Here is a 17,476-nt window from a genome sequence, read left to right as displayed (position 1 = left end):
TAGGGAAAGGTCTCATAAATCTTTCTTACAAATTGGAATGCAATTTTTGAATCTCACTTGTAGATAGATAATAGTGCTTAGTTGTGAGACTGCGAAAGTGTATATACTAAGACTGAAAAATAATATTGACAATTTATCTTTAATGTTAAAGTCATCTCAACTTAATGAAGATTTAAAAATCTGTTTGTAAAGAATTACCAGTTAATTAGTATCTACTTATGTGTTTGTACTGCCATGAACGACTAAGCTAATGAAAAATTAGATGAACTATAACATTTATACATTATTTGTTGTCTTCATTTATGACTTTGTAAGAACTTATATGATAGCTTATTAAAAATTAATGGAGAAAGTAAAGTCTAAAAAAGAAATAACTCAAATTTTTTGAGAAGTCAGCCTTAGAAGTTGCTACATTACTATCATTATTTTTAACAAATAATATATACTCATTATAGAAAAATGAGATAAGGTAAGAGAACATAAAAACCACCCATTAACACTGCCCCTAAGAGATCAACACACTCACATTTCTGCTCTGACAGTTTTTGTCAATTGCCCCTTTCCCGGCCCAGCTGTACCACCTACCCAGTCCCCTTTTCCCTATTCTTTCCCATCTCTTGGTTGGTGAGTCTATTATGTGTATGTTTCTGGGTGTTTCTCTATCCATTCATTTCTCTGTTTTGTCTCTTTTTGACCATCTGTCTTCATGTATATGTATATTAACCATAACGAGATCGAACAAGACTGTGAGAGTGAGAAGAACAGTATCAGTTGAACTTTATTAAGAGCAAGTTTAAGGAAATATCTTTAAGGAAAACATTCCAAACTGAATTTATGATATGATGAGCTCAGAGAGCTAGGTTGTAACCCTGGAGAGGAATTTAGTAGTAATTGTTGACCTCATTCAGACCAAAAACAACAAAAAAATCTCCAGTGGGTAAATGAGCAGTGCCTGATAATCCTGCTATATTTTCTTATTAGGCTCCCTTTTCTACTCTCTGTGATAGTTGTACTCTCTTCTTTGTCCTCAAACCTTCCATGTGTCTTACCATAGTCCCGCCTTCTCACCGTCACCTTCTGTACCATTGAGAAAAGATGAATGTTCTCATTTTGTCCCTAAAACTATACTTGCACCTCTATTCTCTTTATTACTTTAGTACGCGGAAGACAGGTCTCTTTTCCTATCAGATTTCAGTCCTTTCCCTTGTGCTCTGGATTCCATTCTCTCTCACATTCTCAGCTTATCATCTCTCTCTCATGCAACTTTGGTTTTTACCTATGCCACAGATTATTCCCTTCAGCATACAAATACTGCTCTAGAGGTGCCACTAACCTGGGACTCCCTTAAATTAAGTTTGGTACTTGAAATTTTTCAGATTACCCATTAGTGTAAATTTCTAACCTAATTGAGGGCTATTGGTGATTATGAATTCTCAGGGGGTATTGTTTTTTCCATATGCCCAGTGTTAAAGGTATTGACTTGTTAAGGTGTCAGTTGATATCTCTCCCCACCTCTGTCAATTTCTCTTTTTCTCTCTCAATCTTCCCTTTTACCCTGATGTTGGCTTCCCACTTTGAACAAATTCTAGGTTTTAACATTGTGCCCTTAGCATCCATCTAAATGGGAATTTGAAATATCATGGTCTCCAGGATTTAAAAAAAATGGTCAGAAGTAAAGCAGTACCTTGCCTTAGTGCTCATTTATATCATATTTTAATATTATTATGTATAATAATATATATAATAGTATCTTAGTCAGTATAGGCTATTATAACAAAAGCACTGAGAGGCTTAAACAGCAGACATTTATTTCTCACAGTTCTGGAGGCTGGAATGTTCAAGATCAAGGATTTGGCAGATCCTGTGTCTGGTGGGGGCTTCCTTTCTGGTTTATAGATGGCTGTCCTCACATGGCAGAAGGGGCAAGAGAGCTCTCTGGGGTCTCTTTTATTATACAAAGGTACCAATCCCATTCATTAGGGCTCCACCCTCATGACTTAATCATCTCCCAAAGGCCCCATCACATTGGAGGTTAAGATTTCAACATATGAATTTTGAGGGTACATAGACATTCAGTCTGTAACAAATATATAATCTGTATAATACATAATGTAATAAGTGATATCATATCATTTGTTCTCATCAGGACAGTTGTGCAGACTGTTTAGTATATTGCATTGCACAAGCAAATTCTTTGTTCACTCTTTATCCATTTCTAATCTGGCTTCCATCCTTACTACCCACTGAAACGCACTAATGACCAGCATATTACCAAATCAGATCTTCATTTTCCTAGTCATTTGGCTAGGGAGAGCAGACTTTTCTTGGGGCTTTTTTGGTAGGTGTCCACTGAAGTTTCCAGGTAGCTGGCTTCTCCAGCAGCCAGTCCAGAATATATGAGATGAAAAGAAAACCCAGAGTACTTACCACTGTCTCAGTCCTTGGCTCCTGAGATCCTCAGCTGGTCTGCCTTCTTCTCTTTACCTTTCAGAGTTTTCTTTTTATTTTGTTTTATATATAAAGCCTCTGGATTTCAGCTGTACTTAGCAGGAAGAATAGAGAAGTGTATCTGTTCCATTTTGTCTGGAACTGGAAATCCGACCATTTTGAAAATTGGAGTATTTATCTTTATATTAAGAAATTATAAGAGTTCTTTATCCTTTGTCAGTGTTTTGATTGCCTCCTATTCATCTGATTAGTGAGGGAAGGATTCCTGTCCTAGGCTTGTGGGAATAGCTAAACACATAATTAGACAAATGAGACAAATGAGATCAACAGCAGTTTATTAGTCACATATACTCACAGCCCAGAGATGGAGGACACAGTGTGCCATGCAGGGCCACATGAGGATTGCACTTGGGAACAAAATGAACAACCAGGGGTTGTTCAGAGGCAGGCATTGTAGTATCAGGAAGGTAAGGTGCCCCCTGGTTTCTAAAGGAGATGTGATTGTCTTGCTTGAATAATTCCAGGGGCCGGCAGGGAACCTTCTCAGGGATAAGCAGGCCCTGTGCTTGCTGCCTGTGAAGAGGAGGGCTGTTTGGCTAGAACTCCTTATCTGTGAGAGCAGAGTGGGGAGGGGAACTTGCAGTTAGGCCATTTGAAGCCCTCCCAGTTTCACCAGTTGTCAAGGCAACACAAAGTATTGGGCCTTAATTTTAGCCCTTACACCACAATCAGAAATATGTGATGTGTATATTTTTTCTCAGTCTGTGGCTTATTTTTCATTTTGTTAATGTTGTCTTTCAAAGAGAAGAAGTTTTAAATTTTGGTGAAGTACAATTTGTCAGCCTTTTCTTTTATGATTTTTGCTTTTTGGATACTACAAAGTTTTTTGCCTACCCCAAGGTTGTAAAACTTCCTCCTATGCTTGCTTCTGATTAAAAAAAAAAAAAAAATCAAGCTACAAGGATATATTGTACAACACAGAGAACATAGCCAGTATTTTATAATAACTATAAATGGAATATAACCTTAGAAAATTGTGAATCACTATATTGTAAACTGTAACTTGTATATATTGTACACCCACTATACTTCAATTTAAAAAAAGACGGAAGGATTAAAAAAATTAAATCATTTTAGCATGTACATTTAAATCTATGATTTATTTTAAATTATTGTATACGGTATGAGATAGCGATTGAGGTTCATTTTTTCCATGTGAATATGGAAACCACATTTTCCCATATGGTTGTTGCAGTACCATTTGCTGAAAATGTTACCTTTTCCCAATGAATTAAATTTTCACTTTTGTGAGAAATCATTTGACCTTATATATGTGGTTATATTTTTTTATGTTCTTTGATCCAGGCATAATGAACTGATTTTAAGGTGTGCCAAGTTTTTCTTACCTTTGAACTTTTGTATATGCTGATCTCTATGCCTTACCTAGTTTTGCTTTTTCTTTTTTCTTGGTTAACATCTGATTATCCTTCAAGTCTCATCACAGATAATTTTTCCAATAAACTTTTCTGACTCACATGTTGGATAGATGCTTCTTCCACATGCTTCTGTGGAAAAGAATTCCCTATCCTTTTGGTAATGATTATTAGTCTGAGATTCATTTATTTATCAAATATTTATTGTCACCAGACACTGTTCTGGATGCTGGAGGTATGGCACTGAGTGAAATAGTAAAAAATCTTTATGCTGGTGGAATTTATTTATTTATGTTTAATTCATTTATTTAATTTATTTTATTTTTGGCTGTGTTGGGTCTTTGTTGCCGCACGCGGACTTTCTCTAGTTGTGGTGCGGGGGCTTCTCATTGCAGTGGCTTCTCCTGAGTGCAGGCTCTAGGCGTGCGGGCTTCAGTAGTTGTGGCATGTGGGCTCACATGCCACAACTACTGAAGATGCCTCTGAGGAGGGGGTAGCTCAGAAAGAACTGAATGAAGTGAGAAATCATGTTGATTTCTGGAGCAAGCATGTTGCAGGCATGTGGAACAAGTCTATGAGGTGGGAGCATGCCTGGCATATTGAAAAAGCATCCAGGAGGCTAGTGTGGCTCCAGCACAGTGAATGGGGCGATGTTAGGTTAGTGAGGTAATCAGGCCCACCTCATGTAGGGCCTTATATAGGCTTTTGCACAGACTTTAGTGTTTTACTCTTGGTGAGATAGGAAGTCATTGGAAAGTTTGGATCAGGGAAAGGACAAAATTTATATTTTTGTAGGATCACTCTAGCTGCTGTGTGGAAAATAAAGCTGTTAATGGGGTAAGGATAGAAGCAGAGAGACTGTTAGAAGGCTTTTACAGTGATCCATGTACACTGTGAGGGTGGCTTGGATCAGGGCAGTTGTGGAGGCCCTGAGGTTCTAAATACATTTTAAAGGTAGTTCTAGTAGGATTTTCTGATTAGTGGGGTATTTTCTTTTATAACTCTTTCAAGAAGCATGCAAGCTTATTGAGGATGGGGTCTTTGCTTTATTTTACCATTGCATTCTCTACAACATAGCATAATGACATAGTAATCACACTCAGTAAATACTTTTTAAAAAAATTATTCCTTCTTTCTTCCTTCCTTCCTCCCTTCCTTCCTTCCTTCCTTCCTTCCTTCCTTCCTTCCTCCCTTCCTTCCTTCCTTCCTTCTCCAGTCTTAGTTGTGGCATGCGGGATCTTTAGTTGCAGCATGTGGACTTCTTAGTTGTGGCATGCGTGCGGGATCTAGTTCCCTGACTAGGGATTGAACCTGGGCCCCCTGCATTGGGAGCGTGGAGTCTTACCGACTGGACCAGTGGGGAAGTCCCAATACTTTTTGAACGGATGACTGAATGATTATATATGGAAACTTAAAGTGAAGAAATGAGTAAAGAGGCAGGCAGCATAAAGATATTATGGTAAAAAACAATGCAACAGTGCATTTAAAAAAATATATTATTCTGTAGTTTTTTTTTTTTTTTGCGGTACGCGGGCCTCTCACTGTAGTGGCCTCTCCTGTTGCGGAGCACGGGCTCCGGACGCGCAGGCTCAGCGGCCATGGCTCACGGGCCCAGCCACTCCGTGGCATGTGGGATCTTCCCGGACGGGGGCACGAACCCGTGTCCCCTGCATCGGCAGCCGGACTCTTAACCACTGTGCCACCAGGGAAGCCCTGTTATTCTGTAGTTTTAATACTTGGGCCTGTGGTTGCCTGGAAGACAACCCTTTCATCAGTAAAAAGAAAAAATATGTGAATTCATGTTCCTCACTTTCATCCCCTGGCTAATCTCCTTAAAGGGTTGTTAACAAGAGGAGCAATGATATTAATGATATTAATGATAGCTAACATTTATTGAATGTTTTCTTTGTATCAGATGCTGTGATAAGGACTTAATATGAATTATTTAATTCTCACGAGACCCCCTTCCCCATATGGAGTAGGTGTTACTGTTACATCATTTAACAGATGAGGAAATTGAAGGTAATATAAGCTACTAAGAGTGGTGTGAATCCAGGATTCAAGCCTAAGACTAGCTCTTAACTGCTACCCTGTCTTGCCTCTTACTTTGGAACCTTGTTTGTAGTCTTCCTCTTCCTTGCTATGATCCTAACATACATCAAGGAACTCAAGGAACATCTTAGCCTCCCAGTTTTTAATGTTATCAGTGCCAATGATCTTTATTACTTTTCTTTTCTAGTTACTCAAGCCCATGGCAGTACCTTCCATCTTCTTATCAGGCAGAATAATTTTACCTGACATGTTAAAATCATATCTCTACGTTCCTTACCTCAACTGACTGTCCTCTCAAAAACTTTCATAGTCTCACTACTTACCTTCCTTGGCCTTGCTGATTATTTTAGATTTTTAATTTTTATTTTTTCTTCTAGTTTGTCAACCTTTCTTGGCTTCGTTTCCTTTACTCTCTAACCATACATCTAATGACAGTTAATACTTGTTGAGCACTTATAATGTCTCAGGCACTGTACTAAGCATTTTATACACTGCACAATAACTCTAGACAAATAGGTGCTAATATTAGTCCCATTTTATAGATGAGGAAACTGACATTTAGCAGGGTAAAGTGAATTTTTTAAAGTTATATAGTCAGTATTGGTTGAGACTCAAACCCACATCTATTTCTGACACCAAAACTCATGACGTTACAACCTTTGTAACCTATTGTCCTTCACCACTGTCTTCATTTAATTTACTTTCTCCCTGATACTCTGAACTCCTTTATTCTCTTATCCTTTTACTGTTCCTATCTGACAAAACCCCAAACCATAGATCAGTGTAACAGCCCACATTTTAAAATACATGTATTATTAGGTATGGGGAATTTGGGAGATTTTTTTTAAATGATTTTATTTGGCTCATAAAATTAGAAGGAAGGGTAACCTACTGGGAATTATGGGTATGGGCAAGAATGGGATCTTAGGCTAGTGGAAGATGGTGAAGACTAAAAATTGCTTTCATTATAACAACTTTTTTGTTGAGAACATCATCTACATAAAAGTATTTGTTAAAACTGCCAGTCATTTCTTGATCTAAAATAAAGGCTAGCTTGCCCATACTAGCTCTTAGATAAGTAAGGACAAAGTATCATAAACAAAGAGAATAATAAATAATATTCCAACTAAAGCAACTGGTTACTCAATAAAATTGACCAATGGGAATCTGTAGCATAAGGATGGAAACTAATTTCAGAGTCCTAATTTGGATAGGTCTTTCACCTTTTGCCCAGTTACTACTTGAAAATTTTCCTTCCATATACTAAAAAGAAATATACTATTATTTTCCTGTTATGTCTATTTTCATTGTTTCTGTTTTGTTTCATAAATAACTTTTTGTATATATCCTCCTAAAAGTTGTTATTTCACAGGGTTTCATCTGTCCATTATGTATGAAAAGATGTATAACTGCTATTGATTTGTCGGAGCATTACCAGAAAGTGCACGCTGAAAATGAGACAAGAGGACAGGAACTTCTTCTTAATGACTCCAGTGTTACTGTGGGTCCTGAATATTTTGTTTTAGCAGCTTGGTTTTGGGTTCCTCAAAATAGCTTTGTTTTTCCTTGCCTCAGTGTTGCTTAACTTTTTCTGCTGTAAGGGAATGTGGATTGCTTTAATTATGCATGCTCTAAGAAGGTTTAATAAGGAAAAGAGGCTCGTGGCAAGTTGGCTGTTCTTACTGTTTGCAGCAGTCTTTTTGTGAATCTGTAAACATATATAAAAGTTTAAGTTTATATTTTTGCATAAATTTTGCCATGAAATTTGAAATATAAAGTGAATGTTTTTATTTCAACATTTGTAAGTTATATCTTTATTATGTAGTTAATGTTTTATTAATGAATGTTTTAAAATGCTTTAGGTTAAGATGCTTTACTCTTACATAGAAAGAGGACTTTGCATGTCAACTGTTACTGTCTTTATTTGGAAAAATATACAGCATTAGAATCTGGACCTACCACTGTTTCAGTCTTTGTTTTGATTCCCCAGACCTGTTGGAAGTGACAGAATGATATACACCTGTTATTAATCATGGGTCACCCAAATGTTCTCTGTAGTGTGTGAGGCTGGTGTATACAGAAGGCTGGGAGTGGGAGGGAGTGAGGGGAAGTGTTGCCCATTTTTAGTCTGGAAAAAATTTCTCAGATGATCTTGATATATCTCCTTCCTTTGAAAATTATTGCAGTATTCTAAAAACAAAGGGAGATGTAGCTTTTTAAAAAATTCTTTTACAAATCTTTTAAAAGAATGAAACTTTTTTTACCATAAAAGACAAAGAAATCAGACTTACTCTTTCCTATGAGTTAATGATGTATAAGAAAATGATCTCACCAAACTTTCACTTATTTAACATTAATAGAGTACCTCTTATGTGCCAGGTATTTTGGTAGGTACAGGAGATCAAAAGATAAATAAGATATGGTCTCTATGCCAGGAAGTTTTTCTGATAGATATTTGCAAAAAGAGTACAATGTCTGATTCAGCTTGAGGGGAACTGCAGAAGAACTTGAAGAGGGGAAAAATTAAACCAGACATTCTCTAGGGTGGTGGGGAAATGAGTGCAAATAGGACGCTAGTTAAACTACGGAGGCAGTGTGAGCAAAGATAGAGGCATAAAAGATTCTTGGAACTCTGCTTAGCATTTTACCAGTTGTTTTTCTTACAGAACATATGGGTCAACTTTTCTTTATGGGTTAGCCAAAATCAAAACTGACTATCTTACCTACCTGTCACTTAAATAAGAACTTTGCTTTTAACTGAAAGGACACTTGGTACAATAGGGTATCATAAGTATCAAGTTAACCTAAGTTCTTAGCTATGGTGGATCTGAGAAAGGATTACAGATAACTGAAAACTAACAGTAAGGAATTTAATGCTTTTAATCTTAAGTCAACACTGTGTGTGTGTGTGTGTGTGTGTGTGTGTGTGTGTGTGTGTGTGTGTGTGTGTGTGTGTGAGAGAGAGAGAGAGAGAGAGAGAGAGAGAGAGAGTGAGTAGGTGAGATATTTGGAATGATTAAGGGAAATAAAATGTAGCTGGCTATTTTGGTGTATTATTGTTTGCTGTTTTACTGTTTGTAAGTTATCTATCTAGCAACCTTAATTCCCTTGAAGATAGTTTAGAAAAAATAGAGGAGTCTCTTAATATCCAGAATTAGTATCACAAAGCCCGTGAACTAAAGGTCATGTACTCTATTCATGGGACATCCCTCAGATATTCATTCTGAGCTTATTTTACTTTTTTTTTAAAAAAATATTTATTTTTGGCTGCGTTGGGTCTTAGTTGTGGCACGCGGGATCTTTCGCTGCAGCGTGCAGGCTCAGTAGTTGTGGCGCGCAGGCTCCAGAGCGCATGAGCTCTGTAGTGGCATGCGGGCTTAGTTGCTCCATGGCATGTGGGGTCTTAGTTCCCTGCCCAGGGATCGAACCGCATCCCCTGCATTGGAAGGTGGATTCTTAACCACTGGACCACCAGGGAAGTCCCTTTACTTTTATTTTAAATGAGTGATGTGGTTTAATAAACTTTTTTTCCCTTAATCTATCTTTCCTATCCATATCAGGCAAGCACTGCTAGAAATAGCATAGGAATAATTTTTAGAAATGATTGTTGAAAGACAAAACAGGGTGTTAGAAAAACTATAGAATGTGGGTACAGGAATTAGAGACTTGCCAGAATTAATAGAGTGGAAGACACCCATTCAGTGATAAATATTTATGCTTCTGGGACATTAAGCAAAGGTTTAATATCATCTGTTTAAGTAGGTGAGGAAGTGCATATATGTATTTTAGAATTATTTTCATCAGAAATGTCCCAAAATTGAGGTTTTATTTAAACGTGCAAGCTCTAATCACATGGAAAATTTACTTAGGTGGAATATTTCTAAATATGTATTACTGAATTTCTAAAATTTCTCTTTAGGGATGAATCAGTTCTTTCTGGAGTATTAACCTGGTAATGTTTAGAAGCTTTAAGAAAGTATGGCATACCCTAATGGGATCAGTAGCTTTTTGGCGTCCTTGGGTATCTCGAGCCAAAACCTGGAAGTAAAGACAGTGGTCAAAAAGCCAAAGTTTTGAAGATTAAATAGCATAATTGGGATGTGGATTTCCTGAGGAATACTGTAATTTGCCTTCTAGTTACTAGCAGAAGCTGTGACACGAAAGAGAAATGACAAGCTAAATATTATAGGGGTTTATGTGCTGTTGCACTAAAAGCATGTTAACTAGTGTGGTACAGCAGTTACTGGGCAGAAGTTATAAGAATACCAAATAGAGCTTAATATAGAGCCATTATGAAATATGATGGTAGATAATAGATGGCTTTGAAAAAAGATAATACCAAGTAGATTAACACACAGGCTGGGGGCATTCATTCATTCAGAAGACAGTGCTGAGCATCACATATCTCTGGATGTTCAAAGGCGCATCCTCAGTACTACTGTCTTTGCTTACTTTAGGAGTTTCATAAGGGATCATTGCATTCATTCACCCGTAGTGCCCCTGCCCTTCACTCTGGCTCTGTGATCAGAACATACCTTTGTTTCCCAAATGCAGCATGACTGTGTTTCATACCTTTTCCTACATCTTTGTTCATGCTCCTCCATGTGCTTAGAATGCCTTTATTTCTGACAAGTAAACTCCTATTCAGTACCTAATTCCAGTGTCTCATATAGACATATGTCTACATATATGTATATATACACATATACATAGTGTGTGTGTTGTGTGTGTGTGTGTGTGTGTGTGTGTGTGTGTGTGTGTGTGTGTGTGTTTGGAAAGTGTTAACTGCTGCCGCAGGCAGATTTGGATATTTCTCTTGTGTTCCTATAGTTCTTTATATGTATCAATACTTCTGTTATACCATTGTCTGGTAATGTTATGTTCATTGAACCTTGATTCTGCCATATGATGTGCATAAATGATGTGAGGGTATGTTATTTGTATAGTACCCAACAAAGGAGCAGAAGTTATTTGTTTATTCTTAATTTTTATGTGTCCGGAGTACTTATTACTTAGCTCAGTGTATCCTTTGGAAGGTTTTATAATCTGCAAGCTGTTAAATCTCTTCTGTTTTTTTGCCAAATTCTGCCCGCCAAGTTCATTCATATTTCATTAAATAAGTACACTCTGTAGAAAGTATATGGTATGTTCAAAATACTACACTAGCCATTAGGGAAACATAGATTAAAAGCTTCATTGTATTGTGTATTATAGTGGATGTAGAAACTTGACAAACTGATGATGAGAATGCTGGAGGAAAAAAGCAATATATGCAAAGGCGTAAAAATGTGAGATACTGTGGTGTGTTCAGGGAAACATAGGTGCTTCAGTATAGTTGAAGCATGTTATATAGAGTAAGGGATGTCCAGAGATCAGATTGGTTAGGTCATTGGGGGACTATACCTGCAGGACCTTGTATGCCATAACTATATAATAATTCTGGGATTATTTATAAGTTTTTAATATTTTATGGGACTATATATTAATTTTAAGCTTTTATAGTGTTAATCTTAAGTTAGCAAGGAATTTAATGATGAAAATACTTCTCAACCATTGTAGATACTCTGTGGTAATTATGAGTTATTTATATTACCTTTTTTCTCAATGATCAGAGTGCTTCATGTTCTTAATATTTTGGTTATTCCTGTGCAGTAGATTGGAGCAGATATTGTTTTACTAAGGGAGATATCTAGAGAGATGGAGGATATGATGGCAAGTCTTCTCAACTAGACTTCTAGATTAGAACTAACTTCTCAGATTAGAATTCTATACTCTAGCCATTAATTTATTCAACCTAAAAGATGGTTGTAAGGGTTTTAAAAAACATTTTGTAAACTGCAGCCAGGATAGGCAGTGATGTACCTTTGCCCAATACCACAATTTGGGCTTAACACTGTAAATTACAATTTACCTGTTGGTATGAATAATACATATGACTGTATTTAATAACATACAAATGGTTATTTTGCAATACTAAATACTATTTTGAAACCTTTTTCTACCTCTTTCTATAGGGTTTCATATGTCCGCAGTGTATGAAATCTCTTGGATCTGCTGATGAACTTTTCAAACACTATGAGGCAGTCCACGATGCTGGTAATGATTCGAGTCATGGAGGAGAAGCTCTGGCTCTGAAGCGGTACAGTATAATAGTTTTGAAGTGTAATGTAGTGAATGCATGTGATATCATTGTTTAACCATGAATACTTAGTTTTCGAAAAGAGTAGTGTTTTTATATTATTTAATTTAAATCTATTTTCTTTTAGCATAGCCTTCATCTTTTATTGTTATAACCAATCCTATCCTTGACCAAAAACTATCTATACCAGCATCTACAATATGGTTCACTGGTTTATATTTTTAATAAAGATTGTGATTTTTTAAAAGGTTAAATTTTATTTAGCAATTCTGCTTAATAAACAATGATATGCTTTGTTTAGAAGATTTTACAGTAAGTTGTTAAAATAATGAATTTAGCAAAGAATTAAATTTAATAATTATTAAAAAAACATTTTTTTGTAATCACCAAGATAACAGCAAGCACACATAACACATTCTGCTTCTTGACAATTTTGCCTGACCATTTTAAGAATTAAACTAACATATAATTAATTAGAACAGCATTCAACAGTATGTCTTTACTTTTCTTCTTCTACTGGTAAGGACTCTTGTCTTATATTCCCACTAAGGAAGAAAACTTGATTTTATTCTACTTGTAAAAAATTGTTTTTCATGTTTTTCTTTAAAAAAAGCCTCTTAGTTGGTTAATATGCTATAGCATAAATGGCACCACATTAAGGAAAAGTATTATGACCACATTTTGGTTGATAGATATGTAGAACTATAAAATACGGTTTTTTTAATTTATTAAAATATGTGGGAAAACCAGAGCTTTTGGGAAATATGAATCTTCCCTTTTACATGACTATTAGTGCTCTTTAGGATTTTTATGTATGAGTCAATAATTTTGGGTACTGTTCTTTTGTCATTTGTTAGGAGATAGATATAAAATATATACTTATATATAAATGTTTATCTATTTAGTGTCAGTTTAACAGAGTTGCTTTCTCAGCTGTGAATTAGTGCCCAGTACATGAACTTTTAACATAAAAATATCCATAGTCTACCTGTGTTCTTGCTTCTTAACTTTTCATCCAATGTTTAGCTCACTAAAACCTGGTTTTTGCCCTACCATTCTCCTGAAAATACTTCTTCAAAGGTCAACGGTAAAAAAAATCCTGGATTATTTTCAGTTTTTATTTTACTTGACCTCTGTTTTGGTTATCTATAACTGTGTAATAGTCCACCCCAAACCTAGTGGTTTAAAACTGTAACTCTGTATTACTTCTCATGATTCTTTGATTTGACTGGATGGTTCTGCTTTAAGTTATGTAGAGTTGGGTGCTGGGAAGGCCAGAAGGTCCAAAATGACCTCACATTCATGGCTGGGAGATGATGCTGGATGCTGGCTGTCAGCTCAGCTGGGGCTGTATATCAGGGGACTCAGTTCTCCTTCATGTAGGCCTCTCTATGCAGCTGCTTGGACTTACAGGCCAGCAGTTGGGTTCTAATAAAGAGCATTACAAGAGGAAAGAAACAGAAGCTGCCAGTTGTCTTAAGGCCTGGCTTCAAAAGTTTCAGAGTGTCACTTCTGCCATATTTTATTGGTCATAGTAGCTACAGGAGTGCTCAGGAATCTGAGGGCCAGCTCAGATTGAAGAGGCCAAGAAGTAAGCTCTGTCTTTCAGTGGAGTGGCTTCTGTGTATAGGAAGGGAAGAACTTGATGGCAGCCATCTTTGTAGACTATTACAATCTCTACACAATTTGGTTCTTCTGGCTCTCTTTCCTTCTACTCTTCTGAGACAGCACATCATTGTGATAATTCTTTCTTGATCTGTTTAATGTACTCCCTTCCTCTATATAATGTACTTGGGGTAATATCCATATCCATGACTACCTCCTAAACTACATCTCCAACCTAGAATTATCTCCCAAGTTGCCTACTAGGTATCTTCTCTTAGATGTTCCAAAGGAACATCTCCCTGTTGACATTTGAAAACAGGGTTCGTTATATTTCCTTCTAAACCTTTTCCTTACCTACTGTTACTTCTTCTGGTTAATGGCAACATTATCTTTCCACCAAGTTACTAAAGCCAGAAAATTGGATATGCTCATTTTTACACACTTACCCTCCCCTATTTGATCTGTCACAAAGTTTAGTTAATTCTATCTCCTTAACAGCTCTTATAACCTTTTTTTTTTTTTTTTTTTTTTTTGCGGTATGCGGGCCTCTCACGGCTGTGGCCTCTCCCGTTGTGGACCACAGGCTCCGGACGCGCAAGCTCAGCGGCCATGGCTCACGGGCCCAGCCGCTGCGCAGCATGTGGGATCCTACCGGACCGGGGCACGAACCTGTGTCCCCCGCATCGGCAGGCAGACTCTCAACCACTGCGCCACCAGGGAAGCCCCTCTTATAACCTTTGTTTATCTTCCCTGCTACAGCTTAGTTTAGGCTTCATCATCTCTCACTCAAAAATATTTTTCAATATTTATATCTCCCTATGTCTTGCACCTCTCTACTTAACTCTCCACATTGATGCCAGACTAGTATTTTTCTTTTTTTAAAAAATAAATTTATTTATTTTATTTTTGGCTGCGTTGGGTCTTCGTTGCTGCACGTGGGCTTTCTCTAGTTTCAGCGCGCAGGGGCTACTCTTCGTTGTGGTACGCGGGCTTCTCATTGCGGTGGCTTCTCTTGTTGTGGAGCACGGACTCTAGGCACATGGGCTTCAGTAGTTGTGGCATGCAGTCTCAGTAGTTGTGACTCACAGGGTCTAAGAGCACAGGCTCAGTAGTTGTGGTGCACGGGCTTAGTTGCTCCGCGGCATGTGGGATCTTCCCGGACTAGGGCTCGAACCCATGTCCCCTGCATTGGCAGGCGGATTCTTAACCACTGTGCTACCAGGGAAGCCCCAGACTAGTATTCTTTTTTTTTTTTTGCGGTATGCGGGCCTCTCACTGTTGTGGCCTCTCCCGTTGCGGAGCACAGGCTCCGGACGCGCAGGCTCAGCGGCCATGGCTCATAGGCCCAGCCGCTCCGCGGCATGTGGGACCTTCCCAGACCGGGGCACAACCCGCGTCCCCTGCATCGGCAGGCGGACTCTCAACCACTGCGCCACCAGGGAAGCCCCAGACTAGTATTCTTAAAATGGAAATTTGATTGCTTTATTCTGAATATTAACTTTCACTAGTTTATCATTGTTTATGGAATAGTCAGTGTATACTTTTCCAGGTTTATTTGTTATTATATGTGTTCTTCCCATCTTCCTGTACCTCTCCAATTTCCTAAAATTACATCCTGCCCTTCTATAACATATTGGGTAGCATGTGACTATGGGCAAGATATGTGTTCTGGATCAAAGCCCACATGACTTAGGTAGGTCATGAAACCTTTTTGTTTTAAAGCTCTACAGTTAACATATGACAAACTGAGAATTCCATCAACATTAATCATATATATGAAACGTGATGCATTAGTTTTCTTGGGTCCAGATTTTAAAATTAGATGTATGGATAGCATATGCAGAATACAAAATTCAAATGGTACAAAAAATTATGCGGTATAAATTGACTCCTTGCCACCCTTTCCCCCTAGCCTCTTACTTATCATCAGTTTCTTGTGTATATTTACAGAGATAGTGTATGCATGTATACACATACGCTTATATCTGTGTATATATAAAGAAATATATAAATGTATGTAATCACATAAAAGAGAAATTCTACATTGTCCTATACGTTTTGTTTCTCTGTGTATCTTATGGATTGTTTCATATCAATGCAGGTAAAGCTATCTCATTCTTCTTAATGACTGCATGGAATTTTATCATTCTCCTGTTCATAGCATTTAGGCTATTTCCAGTGTTTTGTAGTTATAAATGTTGTTGTGGTATATGTCCTTGTGGACATAACATTTGCACATGTTTGAATATATCTGGAAGATAAATTTTTAGAAATGGAATTTTTGGATAAAGTTTTCCTTTAAAATTTTGATTGATGTTTCCTAATTTTCTTTTGTAAATATCCTAGATTGCTTTGATATGTTACACGTTTCAAAAGATTTTCTTTGCTAGGCAAATTGCTTCAAAAATTTGTTAAGTGGCACTTTTTAAAAGATTAATTCGAGTAACTGAGCCCACCCAATTAGAAGTTGAATTGGAATTATCTTCCTTTATCTTCCTCGCAATTTCATTCAATTTAGTATTAGCCTTTCAAGAATATTGTTATTAATTCCTCTCTTCATCGTTTTAGTTTATACATAGAGTTGGAAGATTAATAAAGAGTAGGGAAAACTTAAAACATATACACACTTTTCTTTACACATATTAAAACTAAGTGTTCCTTGTGTTCTCATTAAGACTAAGTTGGCAGGTGGTTTCTACGAGTTGGGTAAGTTCATAGGGCCACATGGGAGGGGGGGGAGGGGAGACACACACACACACACACACACACACACACACACGAAGTAACAAAATGAAAACTAATGAAAGTGTCATAAAAACAAATTTTAAGAGTCAACAAAAGAAACAGGAATCTATTATCCAGTTTTACTTTTGTATTCAGAGATTAAAGACGTCACCTCAAAGTTTATCTCCATCATGAAGTGCTTGTAAGTAGAAGCGATCACTCTCTTTATGCCTCTGTTTTTCTCTCTTTTTTTTTTTTTTTTACATTTTTATTTTTTATTTAGAAATATGTACTTTTTAAAACACATTCAGTAATATCAATAAATATGGGGATACACAGGCCAGCTGCCCATGGATGTGTTGTTTGGCCTGTACACTGTTTTACAAAATACAGAATTAGCTGCCAACATTAAAAATATATATAATAATTCAAATTTTCACAGATTTCTCATCAATGTTCTAGTTTCCTCAACTCCTCCCTCATCATTTTTCTTCCTAGTGAAGACCAAACATACCAAGTACTTTTTCACACACACACACACACACACTGTATTTTATTTTTACAAGAGATAAATAAACTGACACCAAGCATTGTAAATGGATGACCACAACAAAAGCAACAATAATTGCAAACACAAAACACACTCATACTCTGTCATAATACTGACATTCAGTCCAGTAATCCTCCACTGTAACAGCTCCTTTACTTTGCAGTGATAATTGATTTGTATATTTTTTGCCTCTGAGTCCTTGTGGGATTTTTTTTTTTTATTCAAACAGAAAGTCTCAAAGATTATGATCATCCTCATCAGTTCATTCAGTCCCATGTAATTAATTTTTTTTCTCATCTTGATCTTTTGTTAGCACTTTTATGAATTCATCAGTTTTCCATTAGGGTTCTGAAAATGCTTATTCATTCAGTTCAACAGTATAGTCAGTTACCAGAAACCTGTACTTGTCAGAGTCTTTTCCATGAATTCCTTGAAGATGAAAGCCTTTTATAGGAACATTTTTGCAAAAGCATCAGAGTACACCCAGAACTGTCTGTAAATGACAAAAGACTTAAAAATGACCAC

The 17,476-nt window shown here is 36.9% G+C and overlaps 1 protein-coding gene across 1 annotated transcript in view; it reads left to right on the top strand.

The window, feature by feature from the left end:
- The window catches only part of EEA1 (early endosome antigen 1), a 137,356-nt gene that overhangs the window by 34,846 nt on the left and 85,034 nt on the right, over positions 1–17,476 (top strand). Inside the window, exon 3 of the mRNA XM_007468199.1 lies at positions 11,948–12,072. Within this exon, the coding sequence (XP_007468261.1) occupies positions 11,948–12,072 (125 nt within the window). The remainder of the gene's footprint in view (positions 1–11,947; positions 12,073–17,476) is intronic.

This window comes from Lipotes vexillifer, unplaced genomic scaffold, assembly GCF_000442215.2.
Source record: "Lipotes vexillifer unplaced genomic scaffold, Lipotes_vexillifer_v1.1 scaffold180, whole genome shotgun sequence".
In the NCBI taxonomy this organism is placed as follows: domain Eukaryota; kingdom Metazoa; phylum Chordata; class Mammalia; order Artiodactyla; family Lipotidae; genus Lipotes; species Lipotes vexillifer.
Note: the sequence above shows the minus strand (reverse complement) of the source record. Positions and strands in the feature narration are given on the sequence as shown.